The sequence below is a fragment of the Parambassis ranga genome, chromosome 4 (genome assembly GCF_900634625.1).
Source record: "Parambassis ranga chromosome 4, fParRan2.1, whole genome shotgun sequence".
In the NCBI taxonomy this organism is placed as follows: Eukaryota; Metazoa; Chordata; class Actinopteri; family Ambassidae; genus Parambassis; species Parambassis ranga.
Window position 1 is genome coordinate 12,559,999 of NC_041025.1, and position 16,202 is coordinate 12,576,200.

General features: G+C 40.3%; 2 protein-coding genes across 4 annotated transcripts; both read left to right on the forward strand.

Annotated features, from left to right (window-relative positions):
* The first annotated feature begins 15 nt into the window (after positions 1-15).
* On the forward strand, positions 16-9,651 carry atcaya (ATCAY kinesin light chain interacting caytaxin a). 2 transcript variants are annotated; one of them, XM_028404537.1, is made up of 13 exons: positions 16-1,238; positions 2,520-2,619; positions 4,395-4,453; positions 4,526-4,777; positions 5,011-5,184; positions 5,329-5,431; positions 5,518-5,649; positions 5,821-5,907; positions 6,008-6,106; positions 6,320-6,355; positions 6,594-6,668; positions 6,758-6,810; positions 8,201-9,651. In XM_028404537.1, exons 2-12 carry the CDS (start codon positions 2,543-2,545, stop codon positions 6,789-6,791), a joined length of 1,128 nt encoding a protein of 375 aa, XP_028260338.1. In that variant the 5' UTR covers positions 16-1,238; positions 2,520-2,542; the 3' UTR covers positions 6,792-6,810; positions 8,201-9,651. The 2 variants fall into 2 exon arrangements, with proteins under 2 accessions (XP_028260338.1, XP_028260339.1); XM_028404538.1 differs by lacking the exons at positions 16-1,238; positions 2,520-2,619 and adding an exon at positions 3,322-3,547.
* Positions 9,652-11,376: 1,725 nt separating this feature from the next.
* On the forward strand, positions 11,377-14,547 carry mibp (muscle-specific beta 1 integrin binding protein). Of its 2 annotated transcripts, XM_028403012.1 has the most exons (8): positions 11,377-11,564; positions 12,249-12,339; positions 12,852-12,900; positions 13,098-13,272; positions 13,704-13,775; positions 13,888-13,994; positions 14,075-14,160; positions 14,305-14,543. In XM_028403012.1, the coding sequence occupies exons 1-7, from the start codon at positions 11,539-11,541 to the stop codon at positions 14,158-14,160; spliced, it is 606 nt and encodes a 201-aa protein (XP_028258813.1). In that variant the 5' UTR covers positions 11,377-11,538; the 3' UTR covers positions 14,305-14,543. The 2 variants fall into 2 exon arrangements, with proteins under 2 accessions (XP_028258813.1, XP_028258815.1); XM_028403014.1 differs by lacking the exon at positions 12,852-12,900 and having other exon boundaries at positions 11,518-11,564; positions 14,305-14,547.
* Positions 14,548-16,202: the final 1,655 nt, after the last annotated feature.

Sequence of the window (16,202 nt, forward strand, 5' to 3'; positions counted from 1 at the left end):
TGCGCAAAACAAAGTAACAGCAGGAAATGAGATTAAAAAAATAGACAAATTAATAGGATTTGAACTAAATCCACAAATCCAGTAGTCGAAACATAAACATATAAAGATAGATAAATAACTCTTGGTCTATTTTTTAATGTTATGCTAAACCTTTTTAAACGAAGGCGGAAGTCGGAAGGAAATCCTCTTGCTTTGCTTGCACACTGTCGCTGCTGTGGAATGAATGGTTGGGTGGCGTGTGCGTCTGTGAGTCACTTGTACTGATGATTGACAGAATATGTGCTCTAACGTAAACTACGCTTCCAGCCAATGAGTCAGCTGCCAAAACATCCCGTTCAGGTCCGCTTTTAACCCCGTATGAAACTGACAGTAGTAGTTTTTAAATGCCTTTCTCATAAGAAGTGACAACTTGAAGATAGAGGAGACAAAAATGGTGTGTAAAAGAACAGGGACTAAAGTCTTTGGTCTTCTTGCAGGGAAACTATTGAAATAAAATGATTAATGATGTGTGGGGAGTTGTAGTCTAACATGTATGAAAGAAGCTGCAGCCAGAGAGAGGGAGGGGAGAGTCTACAGATGGAGAGAGATGCTGTTGCCAGGGAACAGCAGCCACATAGGCGACCACTGAAAACAACAGCAGAATTATCTGTGGGAGAGAAGGAACACAGAGACCCGCGCTTATTTCCTACCAAATTTGCTTAGGGTTAAATAAGTTGCCTCCATGGAGGGATTTGGATACAGTGACTCAAAGAAGCTTTTTTTTAATTGATATTGTGGTAGTCAAGTGTATTTTTTGTCTGAATGAAGACAGAAGAGCAGAGAGAGAGAGACAGATCATGATGCCAGAGCAGATGCATTCCCGTTAAAGGAATTTTGTGTCTTGGTGGTGTGGCTGTAGGAGCAGGGAGGCAGGCTGTCGGCTCGCGCTTCACGGCCAGGCTTTTCCCCAACAAAGGTGGTCAGACGGGGAGGAGAGGAGGCGGGGGGAGTCCAGAACAGAGGTGCCTCCTGTCTCCGGGCACCTGCTGCTGGCTAGTTGCTGATATCGAGGACACTGTATGCCTGTGTCAGGGCATGACTGTGTGAATTAATGAAGGGGAGGGAGGAATTTCAGCTTGACCCTATGCTTTTCTGTTGATGTTCCCCTCTCACATCTTTGCATCTGTGACTGAGACGGAGGAAGGCGCTCAGGCACCGACCAGAGAGAGAGGGATCTGTGGGGATCTCTCAACGCTCATGTGAGTACTGCCACTGATTTATATACTGGCATAAAGCTTAGAATGCACATTAGGTTGTCCATTAATGTGTGAAATCTATTGTTTTCTATTGGATGTTCCATTTTGGGGTGACCTAAAAAGGCTCTGAAGCCATTTTTGTGCTGCACATTTAGGGGGCAATCGATTGTACTCCTCTTGCAACACAGCAGAGCGGGGGAACGACTACCTGCACACCAATCAATTACATACAAATATGTATTTTGCATAATGTTTATGTTTTTATTTTTAAGGGAAAGGTCAGTTTGGCTGTGCATCCTGAATACTCATTATATTATGTTTTCCACAAAATCATATCTGATTGATACCTATTATCTCTGCTTTGCTCCTTGTGTATTAGAAGAAATGACTTATTTCCTCTATGCGAGCTTTGGCTGTCTTCCAGTTCACCCAGCCACAAGTGCTGCTGCCAAAACCACCGAAACCGCCCGGTGTAATTAAATCACAGGAACCCATGTTGCATTATTTCTCTTTGTCATTATCATACTGGGCTGCTCACACTGCAGAATATGAATTCCACCCCTCACCTTCAGCTCCAGTGTAACATAGACCTGCTCAGACACACGATTTGATCCATGACTGGAGAACTACAAACAGATCAGGAGTTGAGGTCTAATTTAACACCCATAGCACTGCTGACCCATGCTACTGTTATTAATGTATGTATTGTTCTATAATTATGTATGTGGACATCAGTGTTAAATCATTTCGTGCAGAGGAGTGGTTAATACCACCAGTAAATACACTCAGTCAGGATATTAAAGCATTAAAGACAGACTGAAGGTTATCTGAAGTGAAGTTTTTCTTTGAGTCTTGTTAGTGACATAAAGCCCCAGTGTGAATAGAGATCAAAAGGCAGCAGTGTGGTGGGATTAAGAAGCAGTGAGGGAAGGATTATAAGCCTGAATGTCGTCCTCCACACCAGCTTCTTGAATTCCACGCTGGAAAAAATTCTGTCTGTAATATTTGAGGAGAGCTGAGCAGAGAAAACGGGCTCTGAGTGGGTCACATGCCTCTCACATGTGCCCCTCTGGGCAGGGGGATGAAAACCACGTGCCCAGCAGTGGTTTTCAAACCCTAAATGCTAATAAACCAATGTCAGTCATTTGTATAAAAATCGCACCATGTGGGCTGTTTCAAACACCTGTTTCTGCAGTGCAGCCATGTCCATATACTACCGGTAATTATATTTGACATTTTCCCTGTGTGATTGTTACTAAACAAACCTTCTCCTCACACCTTCAGGCCCCTGCTCTCCTCTCCGAGGGATGGGCACCACAGAGGCAACTCTACGCATGGAGAACATGGAAGTAAAAGATGAGTGGCAGGATGAAGACTTCCCCAGGTGGGACCCTGCATCTACTTCTGCATCATTAGCATCAATTAAACTGTTATTCCTCTTCTATACAGGCTGGCTGATGCTAAAAAAATGATAACTACTAGACAAAAGGTGCTCTTATGAAGCATATTATTGCATTTCCATCTTCACTGTATCCTGCTGTTTGGCATTACAAAAATATAAATGCATGTCATCAGCTGTTTTCAGTTTTGTGACCCTTTGGATCATTTGAAAATTTCTTGAAATGAAATTAAACCATTTAAATTATTTAGGTACAATACCTCAACCACTGCTAATAACCAGTTAAGTATTGACAAATTCCCCATTACGGTAATTTGTTTTTCATTCTGGTTCTGTATTTATAGCACTGAGAAATCAATGTATTTCTGGCAGCTGTGGGAGTAAATGTTAATGTACTCATATAGAGTTACAACTCACTTCAGATTCTTGGTGGCAGGCTCTGAAATGCAGATGAAACAGAAAACCTGAGGATTTTGATCTTGATTTGACAAGACAGTGAGGTGAATGGGATCAAAAAATAAGCAGCAGAAAGGTGTGTTGACAGTAAGCATGAGACTCCTTCCTTTCTTCCCTCCCCCTTTTCCTCCTCCTCCTCCTCCTCCTCCTCCTCCATCGGATGGGGAAGCAGGAAACCAGGGAGCAGGTGCAGCTCTGTCTGTAAATGGTCTCATGCAACGTCATGTGACGTAAGAGCAGCCAACGATCAACAACACCATGCCAGGAAAATGGTGGCAGGTTTTGTTTTGAGGCAGAGACTAAGGAATAGCCAGCAGCGCATTCATTAATCTGAGAGATACTCTGCTCTGTGATCAGCTGAGAGAGGACAGGGAATGAGTAAGCGCTACGCACACAGATGTGAGGTTTGAAAAGCTTCTTTGCATCGGCTTCGCACAAAATCAGCTACCTCCAGAAGGTAAGCATCCTTGGTCTCGTGGTGATTTAAAAGGACAATGCAGCTATGAACAAAAGAGGCGAGGTTGCTTTTGTTAAAAGTCAAATGCCCCTTAGTGCATCTGCATAGTTATTGAAAGGGCGTCTTTTTGACAAAGGAAGTGTTGGACCAGGGATCACTGCAGGGGTCCTCAGGGGGAAAGAGTCAGACCACTCATCAGTGTCTGTCCCTCTGGGCTAAAGCCAGTGTTGTTGGCTCAGGAGGAGCACACACTGTCCTCCGGCTGATGGGAGGATGAGGCGGTTAGGAGGAATGCAGCTAAGACTCTTTCTGCTGAAGAACACTGCACTGCAGCACACTGCATCCTTTTTTTTAACTATTTGCCTTCTCAGTTAATTGGTTCTGCTTGCTGACAGGAGAAAGATGCATGTGCACATGCAAGCACATTAAATTACATACTTTGATATAAGCAGACAGAGCAACATACGCAGAGCAGACAGATTTGTGACCTGCTGTCTGCTTCTCTGGATGTCAACAGTAAATAAAACAGAGATGCACCACTTTGTTTGTATGCAGAAACACACTTCTTTTCTGTCTTTTCTCCTCTATTTCTCCTCCCCTCCCTCTCTGCTCTGACTCATCTCTGTCAGCCCTCTAATCTTCATCTCTCCCCAGGGAGAAGTTAATAACCATCTCTTGTTCTTCTTTTTAGTGCTTAGCCAGATCAGTGACAAAACCCACAGCATCACAGCTCCATTGAACAACATCCTAATCACACTGTTTATTGTGAGGCTGTAGTTTTAAATTTACAACTGACTTGCTTTGTTCAACAGTACTGATTTATTGCTGTATGCATGTTTCTCTCCAGACCACTACCAGAGTACGGAGACATGGATCCTTCCTGTGGTCTCACAGACGACAGAGCCTGTAAGTAACTCAGACAACCGACTACTAGAAATGAAGAATTACAGATCCTGACCCACCTTTCCTGCTCCTCAGCTCCTCCTAACTCCCTGAATGTGAGTCCACCTGGAGGAGGAGGCGGCAGCGTACCATCATCCCACAGGAAACGGCGTACGTTGATTGCCCCAGAAATGAATCTGTCCTTGGATCAAAGCGAAGGTTCTTTGTTGTCAGATGACTTCCTGGACACGCCAGACGACCTGGACATCAATGTTGATGACATTGATACACCAGATGAAACAGACTCACTGGAGTTCATCACCAACGGCAATGACCTGGAGTGGGAAGGTGTGTGGCGCAGCTGTCATTTCTGATTTTAAAAGTAGCATAAAAAATAAGACTGAAAGCATTTCAGCATAATAATATCCACCATGCTACACTGTCCTTATAAACACACTGAGTGTATGATCCATTTAAGGGTTTAAACATTTAACTAAATGTCTTCTGGAACCAGAACTATCCAGCATAATGTGTCTTTCCATGCAGAATAAAATTCAATATCTGGTTCTGTTCTTGTCCAGACGATACACCAGTGGCCTCAGCCAAAGCAGGTCCTGCTAACGGGTCAGGGGAAACGGGTGAGGATGGGAATGCCAGCAATGGACGCCTCTGGAGAACAGTGATCATTGGAGAACAGGAGCATCGTATCGACATGCAGGTCATCAGACCTTATGTCCGAGTCATCACACACGGAGGTCAGTGATGAAGAATGAACAAAGAAAATCTGAGAAATATTCCAGTGTTTTTAAAAATTCAGTCAAACATTTATGTTTGTAACTCAGCAACCTGAATGTTTATTGTTATAAAATTGAACTTTTGATTGTTTACTTTCTCCTCAGGTTATTATGGAGAAGGCTTGAATGCCATCATTGTGTTCTCTTCCTGTTACCTGCCTGACAGCAGTTGTCCAGATTACCACTACATCATGGAAAACCTGTTCCTGTGAGACTTTCAGTCACAGTTAACTTTTTCACAGTATGTACCAAAGTAGGACACCTATAAGGAAATGTTCCTCCTCTGTCCTCCAGGTATGTGGTGAGCAGTCTGGAGATGCTTGTGGCTGAAGATTACCTGATCATCTACATGAACGGCGCCACTCCTCGGACTAAGATGCCTGGAATCAGCTGGCTCAAGAAATGTTATCAAATGATTGACAGAAGGTACTGAATAAACAGCTCTGATAGCTTTAAAAAGCTTTTAAAAAATGAGATTTTGACACATAAGTGTTCAAAAGCATGATATTGATACTGGTAGATGTCTACTGGTAGAAGTTGAGTGTGCCCACTTTGTAAATGGTTAGCTAAACCTGTTTTTATTTGTTTTTGTGGCAGATTGAGGAAGAACCTGAAGTCTCTGGTCATTGCTCACCCCACATGGTTCATTCGTACCGTCCTGGCTATATCCAGGCCTTTTATCAGGTAATACAAATGTCCCGCTGCCAAAGGGAAACACTAGAATGTTGTAAGTTTTTTTGTAAACCTGAAATATAAACAACACATCCACTGTCATATTCTGCAGTGTGAAGTTCATGAATAAAATCCAGTACGTCCACAGTCTGGATGAACTGGCAGAGATTGTCCCCATGGAGCATGTCCATGTTCCAGAGTGTGTGGTGCAGTAAGTATCTCTGACAACTAGATGGAGAAAATGAGCTGCAGGAATGAAACTGCCCACAGGCTGCAGTAAATCCTGCAGTAAAATTACTATTCATGTAAATCTAACTAAGAGCAAGTCGACTGTGATATTATTATTTAAAATAGATGAATGTAGTTGGAAGGATTTACTGTGTGATGTGTAAGTTGAAGATGTAATGGTGTTATTCATTTTCAGATTTGATGAGGAGAGACTTAAAGCCCGGAGGGAAAGGTAAAAATGTGTTCATAACATCATCTTCTAACCCTCATATAGAACGGCTTTCAATGTAAACTGCAGCTTTAGCACTCTGAATTAATTGGCTACACAAGAGTGCCTTCATATTCTCTACTGAACAGAAGCATGTTCAATAACTCTCTCTCTCTCTCTGTGTGTGTGTGTGTGTGTGCATGTGCATGTGTATGTGTGTGTGTGCATGTGCATGTGCATGTGTATGTGTGTGTGTGTGTAGGATGGAGCAGGAGCAGAGACAGCAGCAGCAGCAGCAGCAGTCAGTCCCACAGGAGCCAATTAAAAAGTCAGAGAGGTATGGGAGGATTTTTAGATTGTGGGTGTTTAATTATTTGTCCAGTATCCTGTAAGAATCTTTATTTATTTGTTGTTTGTCTTTTCCAGGCCAAAATCTATGCTCGTAGGTCAAGGCTTATGAGAGGGGCGGAGCTCTGAAGGTGAATGTTCTTTTTACCTATTTTAGTCACACGATGTCTCTGTACAGGGTTTATCTCATCTCCACAGACCATTGATAACACATTGCTGTATCATGTTTCTATATAATTCAGTGGTAAAGGAGAGATTTAAACCAGTGCACTCTTATTTTTTCATCATATTTTATTTATTTTTTTAAAGAAAATGTAAAAATTAAAACAAACAGGATTAAAACTTGGACCTTAATGACTACAAGAAAAAGAATAAGTGTATGAAAATTGATTATAATTTGTGGAGGGGCTTTTTATTTTGATCCTCTCTTATATGACTTGAGGTGAAATATTCTCATAGGTTTGTCTATTTGTAAATGTGCAGACAGAGATTAGATGTTTTTTTTCTTCAGATGTTCCTCCCTGTTTATGAGGTGAGTCTAATTTTTTAAGAGTTTAGTCTGATCTTCATCCTTGGATTGATAACAGACACAAACCAAGGTTATTAACAGCTGTTTCCCCTTAGTTTATAGATTTAGTTCCTTAACCTTACAGACAGTGACACGTATATTGATATACTCAGTATATGATGCTATACTTAGGTTTAAAAAAAGTCATATCCTTTATGTGACAATAAATATTCCAGTCTTATCCAGGGCCTCTCACCCATTAAAAGCTGGGAAAGGTTAGTGACCTAATACAGGACAAAGAGGGTTAAGAGAATAAATACTCTATATTTAAAAATAATATACTTGAACACCCAGCTCCTGTCTGTGTTTCCTGCCTCTAGTTTTCTGGTTCCCTGTCCATCCCATTAAGTATTTGTAAGTAAGTAAGTAATTTGTAAGTTTGAAATCTTCCACCCAGATCTCCAGCTGCAGCATCAGGATTTCTTACCTTTAGAACTGAAAACATACCAGCAGTATCCCACGCTGACTATTGTACTATTGGTCATGTTGTATAGCTTCAGTATTAAATTGTTAATTAAATACATATTAAAAATGTTGACAATAAATAAAAATAGACAAATTAGCGACTGTGGGATAAAGGTCATTGTAACTCACAGTGCCTGTCCTTTAGTCAGATAAATAGTCTCACAAACCTTCTGGTCCAAAACAAGGAGGCCCATCAGGAAAGCTCTCTAAACACACTCCCCCTGAGTGTTAATGAGACAGTATGAGCTGGTCTGAACCAGCTGGCTGAAGGATATTTTCAGGAGCATGTTATGACTGTATCTGATCTGTCAGTCACACTGAGAAAGGTTAGAAGACGGAAACAGCGGTGATGATACTGCATGACGCCGAGTACAGATTTTGCAGATCAATTGGGCTGAGTAATAAAGGGGAACACCTGGTTCTTGGGTGAATGTTGCCTTGTATAGTGTAAGGGTTAACTACATTTGATTCTCTTTCTATTCATGCAGGGTAAGATAGGAGGAGAGCATGACACTTTCATAAGTTTGAGAGGCAGAGGACCAGCAACTCATGTATGTCCCCGTTTGTGCTGTCAGAAGGACGATCTCTCTCTCCCATAGTCAGTGTCCCTCCTATCCGTTCTTCTCTCTCACTCAGAGGGGTTTATATCCCAAATGTACAGAAGAAAATGTACAAAGGAAGTCGCTGCTGTTTATGGAATCTGATATTGAGCTTGTTCATGCATTAACCTCATACTGAATATTTTTATTTGTTCTCCCATGTTGTAATATCAGCTCAGAAAAATAACAGGCAAGGTTGGAAATAATACAATAAATCAACCAGATTAACAGAAAGATATAGATTTGTTTGACATTCATGCTGACACATGAAATATAATGTGTGTGTGTCAGATACATATTTTATTTATTTTTACCTAATAGCTGCTGTATCTAAGGCCTTCTCTCTCTCTCTTTCTGCTATCTGGACATTTGTAAATGTCTAAATGTACTAACACTCACTGGTGTGGGGCTCCTTTCTGGTGTCATTATGCTCTGTGAAGTTTACTCTGTGCCCTTCCACCTGTACTGTACTATGTGTTGAGATGTGCCTCATTCATCTTCAGTGTAAAAACAAAATGAGGAAACAAAATGAGAAGAGCCCTGGTCGAGCAATACTCCTTATTCTTTATTAACTTTGTTTAAAATCTGTATCAAAACTGGCACTAATGACAGCAAAACACATGAGAGCTGATGTTTACCTTTATAAGCTGCATGTTTCTTATAGCCCTTTTCATGTGGGAACACAAAAATAACATGTTTGCTGTAGCTGTGGAGGAGATTTAGATGGCAATGATGTTTTCATGGTTTGATGGATAACGTCATCTCCTCTGTTTCTGTGACATCTTAATGCATTTGACATTGATTTTCTTTCCTCCTGTCTTCCATTCGTTCAGCTTATTGTAGCAGGAAGACAAAAGATTTTATTTTTGTAAAGAACATAATTGTATTATTGTTTTTGCACTATTGGTTCTAACAACTTTGAATAGTTTCAGAATAGAATGTGTTTTATGTTCAGGAGGTTATTTTTAAGCTAATGAGCATTTGTGTAGCGGTTATTAGGATATGAACACACTGAAGCATCTTTGGTCTGTTTATAAAGTGCCATCGCAGTTCTGATGTTGTGTTGCCTTTGTGGAGCAGGAATGTTTTCCCCTCTGATGAACCAAACCTTGTGTCTAATATTTATCATGCTTAAAGGACGACAACTGCAGCTCACCTTTGTCTTTTGTGGACTGCTAGCTCAACTGAGTGCCTGTTTATTGAAAAAAATTGACAGAATGTAAAGTTTAACCCCTTTACTTTTATTTGGGTAACACCAATAACATAAGCACAGCGCTGACTGATAAGGGCCTTTCCAAAATCCAAACTTTGACTATAAAAGCACAATATACTCTGTCTGTTTTAACACCAACTCCTTGCCTTTCATTGATCTGCTGTAAAACATTTGCTCAGATTTAATCATCATTTGTTGCTCTGAAGTTACCACATATCAGCTTGTAAATATGACTGAATAAATGGTTCCTCCAGAAACCCAGTCTGTGTGTGTATTACAAACCATCATGTTCTATGACATTTACAGGATGTTTGCAGGTTTGTGAGTTACTTCCAGGGACTGTTCATGTGTAGAAACAAACCATGACACACCACTTCACAGCTATTTAATACTATATATACTACTTCCTAAGAGTACACATGTAATACATTACATGCAAGGAAAAGCACATGTTTGGGTATAGTGCACAGAGGTCCTGACATGAGAGGGCAGACAAGAACCACAAATCAACTCCATTCGCCCTTTGTTTCACACTGATATAACGAATGTGTGAGGCATCTTGGTTCTCTTCTTAGACCGGTGTGAAGGTTCTCAATCAGGTCAGGACCTATGAAGTATTAAATGTCAGCTGGACAAACCCTTATAAGGGTTAAATGAATTTTGACATAAAATATTTCTGGTTTGAGTCCATTGCTAAAAGTATTAGCTTTCCATTATTTATGTGTCAAAATACCTCTTATAATTTAATATCTAAAAGCACAAGATGGCCATATAGAGTCACTACAGTCATATAGGAAATGCTGCCTGTATCTGGCTGCTGTCAGCCTGGGAATCCCAAAGCAGCTATCTGTCTAGTTCTTGGATTAAAGTGAATCCTGCATCGTCACTATAGCCAGAGAGCTGTCACATGAATCAACCACAGAGATAATGATGGAGACAACTCCTGACTGTTTGACCCCCTGACCTCCAGCAGGGGTACATGCACACAAATAGAAACATGCTACCGTAGTTACAGACGCACATACTGAAAAGGAGAAGCAAGCTGTGAACTCTGAACTGCATTTAAGGAAGGTACAGAATGGTGATTTACATCAGAGCAGTTAACCCAAAATTGAATGTCGTTCTGTTCTCTTAAAATATTCACACTCCCTGTGGGAACATGGCTGATAATAAAACATCAGGCATACTGTGGATTGTTCTAGTTCAGAAGATGTGACATTTGTCCCAGTTAAACAGACCATATTTAAAGTTATAGGTTGCTGCTTGCTGGATCTAACACACATCACTGATTTTAACTATGATTGTATATGAAAAACAAAGCTTTTGATACTTGATCTATCTATCTATCTATCTATCTATCTATCTATCTATCTATCTATCTATCTATCTATCTATCTATCTATCTATCTATCTATCTATCTATCTATCTATCTATCTATCTATCGTTGTATCACAGGGTCAAACATGTGACCATTAAGGCCATGAGATTTGTGCTCCTGCCAAATAATGACCCACCAACTTTTAATATAGTTATACATTATATAAGCAGAACTAAAAGTCAAGTGTCAGTGTTTTTTTTTTTTTTTTTTATCAGACACCATCAATGGTAGTTTTCCAGCACTCATCAGGTGATGCTCTGCTGAATGGAAGAACACTACAAGCCGCCCATCAGCTGCCTCTGTGACGGACAGCAGCAGCAGCAGCAGCAGGTGTGTTAAAGATGTAAATATGTGACAGTTTGCGGGCTATGATTGGCTGCCGTCAAAGAGCACGCCTCATCACTGGTACGCCCCTCTCCCCCTCCTCGTGCCTGCGTGTGTGGTGACGCAATGGGACGCAAGCTGCATATAAACCGTGGAGGCTTTCACTCACAGTTAATGGAGCAGTAGAGAGGAGCACTTTCAGACTGCAGCTTGTTCTAAAAACTTTTTAGGCGCTTAAAATAGTTGGATTTCATTTTTTAACACATTTCCGACTGTTTCTTCAGCCGAACAGGAAAAGAAGTTGATTGAAGATGAAATACATTATAGGAATTGGAGGGTATGTTTATGTTTTTTTTATTTTCTTATCTTAAGCTAACAGCTTGTTCTTTGCTAACGTTTACACTTTACATCTGTTTCTGTAAATATTACTCTTTTGGCGGACAAACCGGCTGATTAGTTGAATTACACGATTTGTGTTGTCACCAAGTTATTTTTGCAGCGTGGTGTTATTGGGTGTGGAAGTTTTTTAGGTCGGTACAGTGCTGCAGATACGCGTATATATTTTGTAAATGTGTCTATCGTTAGCTTTTAATCGTTTGTCATCATGCCGGTGTGCTCGTTTTATCAGCTGCCCGCCGGTTTCTAGTCACGTCCGGTCTGCCTGGTTTGTTGTCATAAATCGAGCGGGACTTTTGAAAATTCACCGCGAGAGTCGGCTTAAAAAATGGAGGGAGACTTCACTTTAGGGCTGACTAGAGCAAACACAGCTTAATCTTATCATTTAGGCTTTTAAATAAGGAGTGACACAAAGGGTTTATATTGAGTTTCAGCTATTTTTATGTAAACATGTGGATTACGTTCAGCAACCAAAACAAGTTTGTTTACTAGGAGCTATAACCTCACACACACACACACACACAGATCTATAGTCACACAAACACACAGAGATCTATATTCACACACACATTAAATTCAAACATTTTTATTTTTTACTAATCATTTTCTAACTTTTTGTTTACAGAGTCACTAATGGTGGCAAAACCACGCTGACCAACAGACTGATCAAGACTCTGCCCAACTGCTGTGTTGTGCACCAGGATGACTTTTTCAAGGTGAGATTTAGCTGAGTTATAAGCAAAGTGCTGGTTGTTGTTTTGGCTACTTTTTTCTTTCTTGAAGACTGCATTGCATGTGAGAAAAGTAGTGGAGTGCAGCCATCCCCCACCCCTTCTTTACAGAAGATATGTAAAGGTCCCTCATAGTTAAGCAGAGTACATTAGCTGTGTCTCCTTCATTCCTCCCTTTCTTTCTTCTTTATTTCTTTAGCCATAGCCATATAAGAAACTTTAAACTAGTCTCTTCTTTATTTTATTTGTGATTTTTTTTTCTGTATTTCCCCCTTTTACAGTATCACCGTTAGATTTCTTAAACTTTTTTCTAATTTATAGTACACCTGCCTTCTTTTGTAAATTGCTTGCTTTACTCTGCATGCTCTTAGCTGCCCTTTTTTGTTTTTTCTCTCTATTTCCTTGTTTGGCCTTCTTACTCTGGCATGTGAGTGGGATCTGCAAGTATTCAGAGCTGTGAGGTTGCAGCAATGTTTTATTGGTGACTGTTATTTCAGAAACCTGATCAGATAGCAGTCGGGGAGGACGGCTTTAAACAATGGGATGGTAAGACTTCACTGAAGACTGCCAGTGACTCATTGCTTATATTATTCAGACAATACCCCCCTTCAATATAATATTCCCATGATTACACATATTAAATCATTGTTAACAAGCCCATTCACTATATATTACAGTGTTTGCTCAAATTAAATCTAATCTAAAAAATGTTCTACCATCTTCTTTTCTTTCTTGCTCCACAGTGATCACATCTTTGGATATGGAGGCCATGACCAACACAGTGAAGGGCTGGATTGAAAACCCAGTGAAGTTTGCCCGTTCCCATGGTGTCACGCTGTCTTCCTCCTCTAATGCAGCCAACCCTGATGAGCAGATCCACATCCTGATTGTGGAGGGCTTCCTGCTCTACAACTACCCGTACGTGTTGTTTTTATTCTCACATTGATGTTGTTTAAGTTTATCAGTTAATATCTTTGTGTCAGAGTTCAGTGTGAGGAGGAAAAGGACATCTAGTTTTCTAGAAAATTTAAGGAAGTTGATGATAACAAAGCATTGGGTGGGAAATGTTGTGTCACATGATCATTTTACAAGCATCCTATTGGCTGATGTACACGGGTCCCCTGCGAGCACTCCTGTAGTTAGAGATAAGACTTTCAGCAGAAGGAGCCTCTTAGTGCTACATCAAGGTAGCTGCTGGGTAGTCAGTACGCTGTGTGCCAGTGAACTGCATGCTGCAGAGCCAAAGATAAGGGACCACATGACCAGTTGCACAACTGTACTCTTTTACCCTAAGGATGATGCAGAATTGTGGATCACCTTGATAATTAAATTTTGTATCCCCCCACTAGGCCTCTGCGGGATGTTTTTGACAAGTGCTATTACATCACGATACCCTACACTGAGTGCAAAAGAAGGAGAAGGTGAGCAAACACAGAGATTCCCTAAGGTTGTTGTATTTAGAGTCACAGACTTGAATGTATCATCATGACATTGTCAGTGTACGTTCTTAAACTCTGTCTTCATCTTTTTCAGTATGAGACAGTACACTGTTCCTGACCCTCCCGGCCTGTTTGATGGCCATGTGTGGCCCATGTACCTGAAGCACAGGAAACAGATGGAGGACAGCGGCATTAATATTGGTATATTTCAGATGCTTTGAGCACGTTTCTCTGTCTCTGTAGCATTTTCAGTAACTGGTCATGTCTTTGTATGGCTGCAGAGTACCTGGATGGTGTAAAATCCAAAGAGGAGATCTTCACCCAGATCTACGAAGACATCCAGAACAACCTGCTTAATCGTTTATAGGTAAGGCTGAAGAAATGACTGTGTTTAATTTTAACTTTTCTGGATTTTGTTATGCAAGTTTAGAAAAGTTTGAAATTTGTCAGTAAAGTACATTAAATGTGCACCTGTGAAAACTTGTCTAACCATATTTTTTCTGTTTTGCAGCAGGAGGACTTCATCCCTGTACATATTTTGTAAATAATCCTAAGGATTCTTTTTTTATGATGTTTTTTTCTAATTGTATTTTTTGTAAATAGATCAGAACAATGTTTATTTATCATTGTCTTGATGTCATCTTCAAATGCTCTGTTTTGTATTGATTGAACAAGATGTTACCGTTGTTAACCAGTTGATTTTTTTGCCAATCGCATTCTCATGCAAATAAATTTAGTAGTTGCTGTTAAGAAACAGTAAATAAAACATGTGTTTTTATTTTAAAGCCATACATCTGCAGCTGATGTTATCCACACACACATATATATATGTATATGTATATATATATATATATATATATTTCCCAAAATGGATGCATTTGTAGATGAGTTATGTAATAGTACTGGATTTTAATTGTTAGCTAAGACCTGGGAAAAAGTATATATGTATATAAGTATAAAGTTATATATGCAAAGCAACCTCTAAACAACCCCTAAAAAAGAGTTGTGACATTGCCTACAATCATATTTTTATATATTTGTGTTTGGAGATTCTGAACAGGAAGTGCCACTTGTCAAGGACAAGGAGAGCTGTATCTGCAACTTGATCATAAGAACCTGATGGGGACTAATTGTTTATAATTCAAAATGGCTTTCAACTATTAGTATAATCTAATTCCAATTTGCTCACATCTATTTCTGACAAAGTGGTTTAAAGGAGCATTTCCTATCTGTCCTCCTGTCCTGTGTTTTATCTCTGAAATATGTCTGCTCTCCTCAAGTATATGCGTAAGTAGGTCACAGACTAACTGCAGGATTTAGGCTATTAGCACTAGATTTACAGCTCAGGAGGCCCATGGCACGTGCTGATATCACCTCTGTTTCCATAAGTATAAATAGGCCAGAATAATTTCCCATTTCCCCTAAGGCAATACCTTGTACTGTCAGACACATTAGGGTGGACTTCAGTGTACCATACAGCCAGCTAAGTATAGAGCAGGTCAGTTAGGTCTGTGTATTTTAAGCATCCTCATTTCCAAAGAGTACAGACGTCCAGTGACGCTTGATCACAGGAGCAATGTAGCATTTGGAAGTCAAAACCAGCCCAGGGTTTGTCCCTGATTCTTTGACTTGGTTTGAAGTATAGAGTTTCACATACAGTTGGGTTCTGTGATTAATATGCAATCATTGAACAAAACTACACAGGGAATGATTGATAAGTTGGGAATGATTGATAAGTTTTTGACCTACAACAGGAGATGAGTAATAGAGTAATACAGCTTCTGCTACAAGCATGTGCAGGTCAGGCTTAAATTATCACACAGAAAGTTTGAAGTTAATAATTTCTGTTTTATTTCTGTCACAAAAGTCCAATGACCCCCAAATGATCCAAGATATATTGTCACTGTACCCTTAGGCCTACAACATGTCAGGAGAGAATCTGCCACCTGTAACCATGGATAACCATTAAACCAACTAATTCCTGCAGAGAACTATCAGAACAGTGGAAACACACAGGTTAGAGCCAAAGCGTCTTCTAAGGCATTCATCTTCGCACTCATCAGGCTTTCCAGTGGCGAAATGACTCAAACATACCAACCTTTCTGTTGACATCTATTACAGTAACAAGGCCTCTTTGATTTCCTCATGACATCAGCTGAATGTACGTGTATCTATGTGTTATGTGCGTATGGAGTGACAAGGTGATTGTTGTGACTCTCTAACAGGTGGTCGTGGTCGTAAACCACACTGGCCTGGCCTGCCGGTGCTAAAACAACAGCAGTATGTGTGATGTTGGCGAAAGTATGCAGGAAGGTGAATCTGTTCATCGTGGATGAACTGGGGACAACACAGCAGGTCAGGGGAATACGTGAACATACACATGTCAATGAATGCATGACTGATCACACA

Bases quoted from the DNA above. Each gene is read 5' to 3' on its own strand.
- atcaya (XM_028404537.1), top strand. From the start codon at position 2,543: ATGGGCACCACAGAGGCAACTCTACGCATGGAGAACATGGAAGTAAAA. The intron at 5,185-5,328 runs GTCAGTGATGAA...CTTTCTCCTCAG, and splicing joins CCGAGTCATCACACACGGAG to GTTATTATGGAGAAGGCTTG. The intron at 6,669-6,757 runs GTATGGGAGGAT...TGTCTTTTCCAG, and splicing joins CCAATTAAAAAGTCAGAGAG to GCCAAAATCTATGCTCGTAG.
- mibp (XM_028403012.1), top strand. From the start codon at position 11,539: ATGAAATACATTATAGGAATTGGAGG. The intron at 12,340-12,851 runs GTGAGATTTAGC...CTGTTATTTCAG, and splicing joins ACCAGGATGACTTTTTCAAG to AAACCTGATCAGATAGCAGT. The intron at 13,273-13,703 runs GTACGTGTTGTT...TCCCCCCACTAG, and splicing joins TTCCTGCTCTACAACTACCC to GCCTCTGCGGGATGTTTTTG.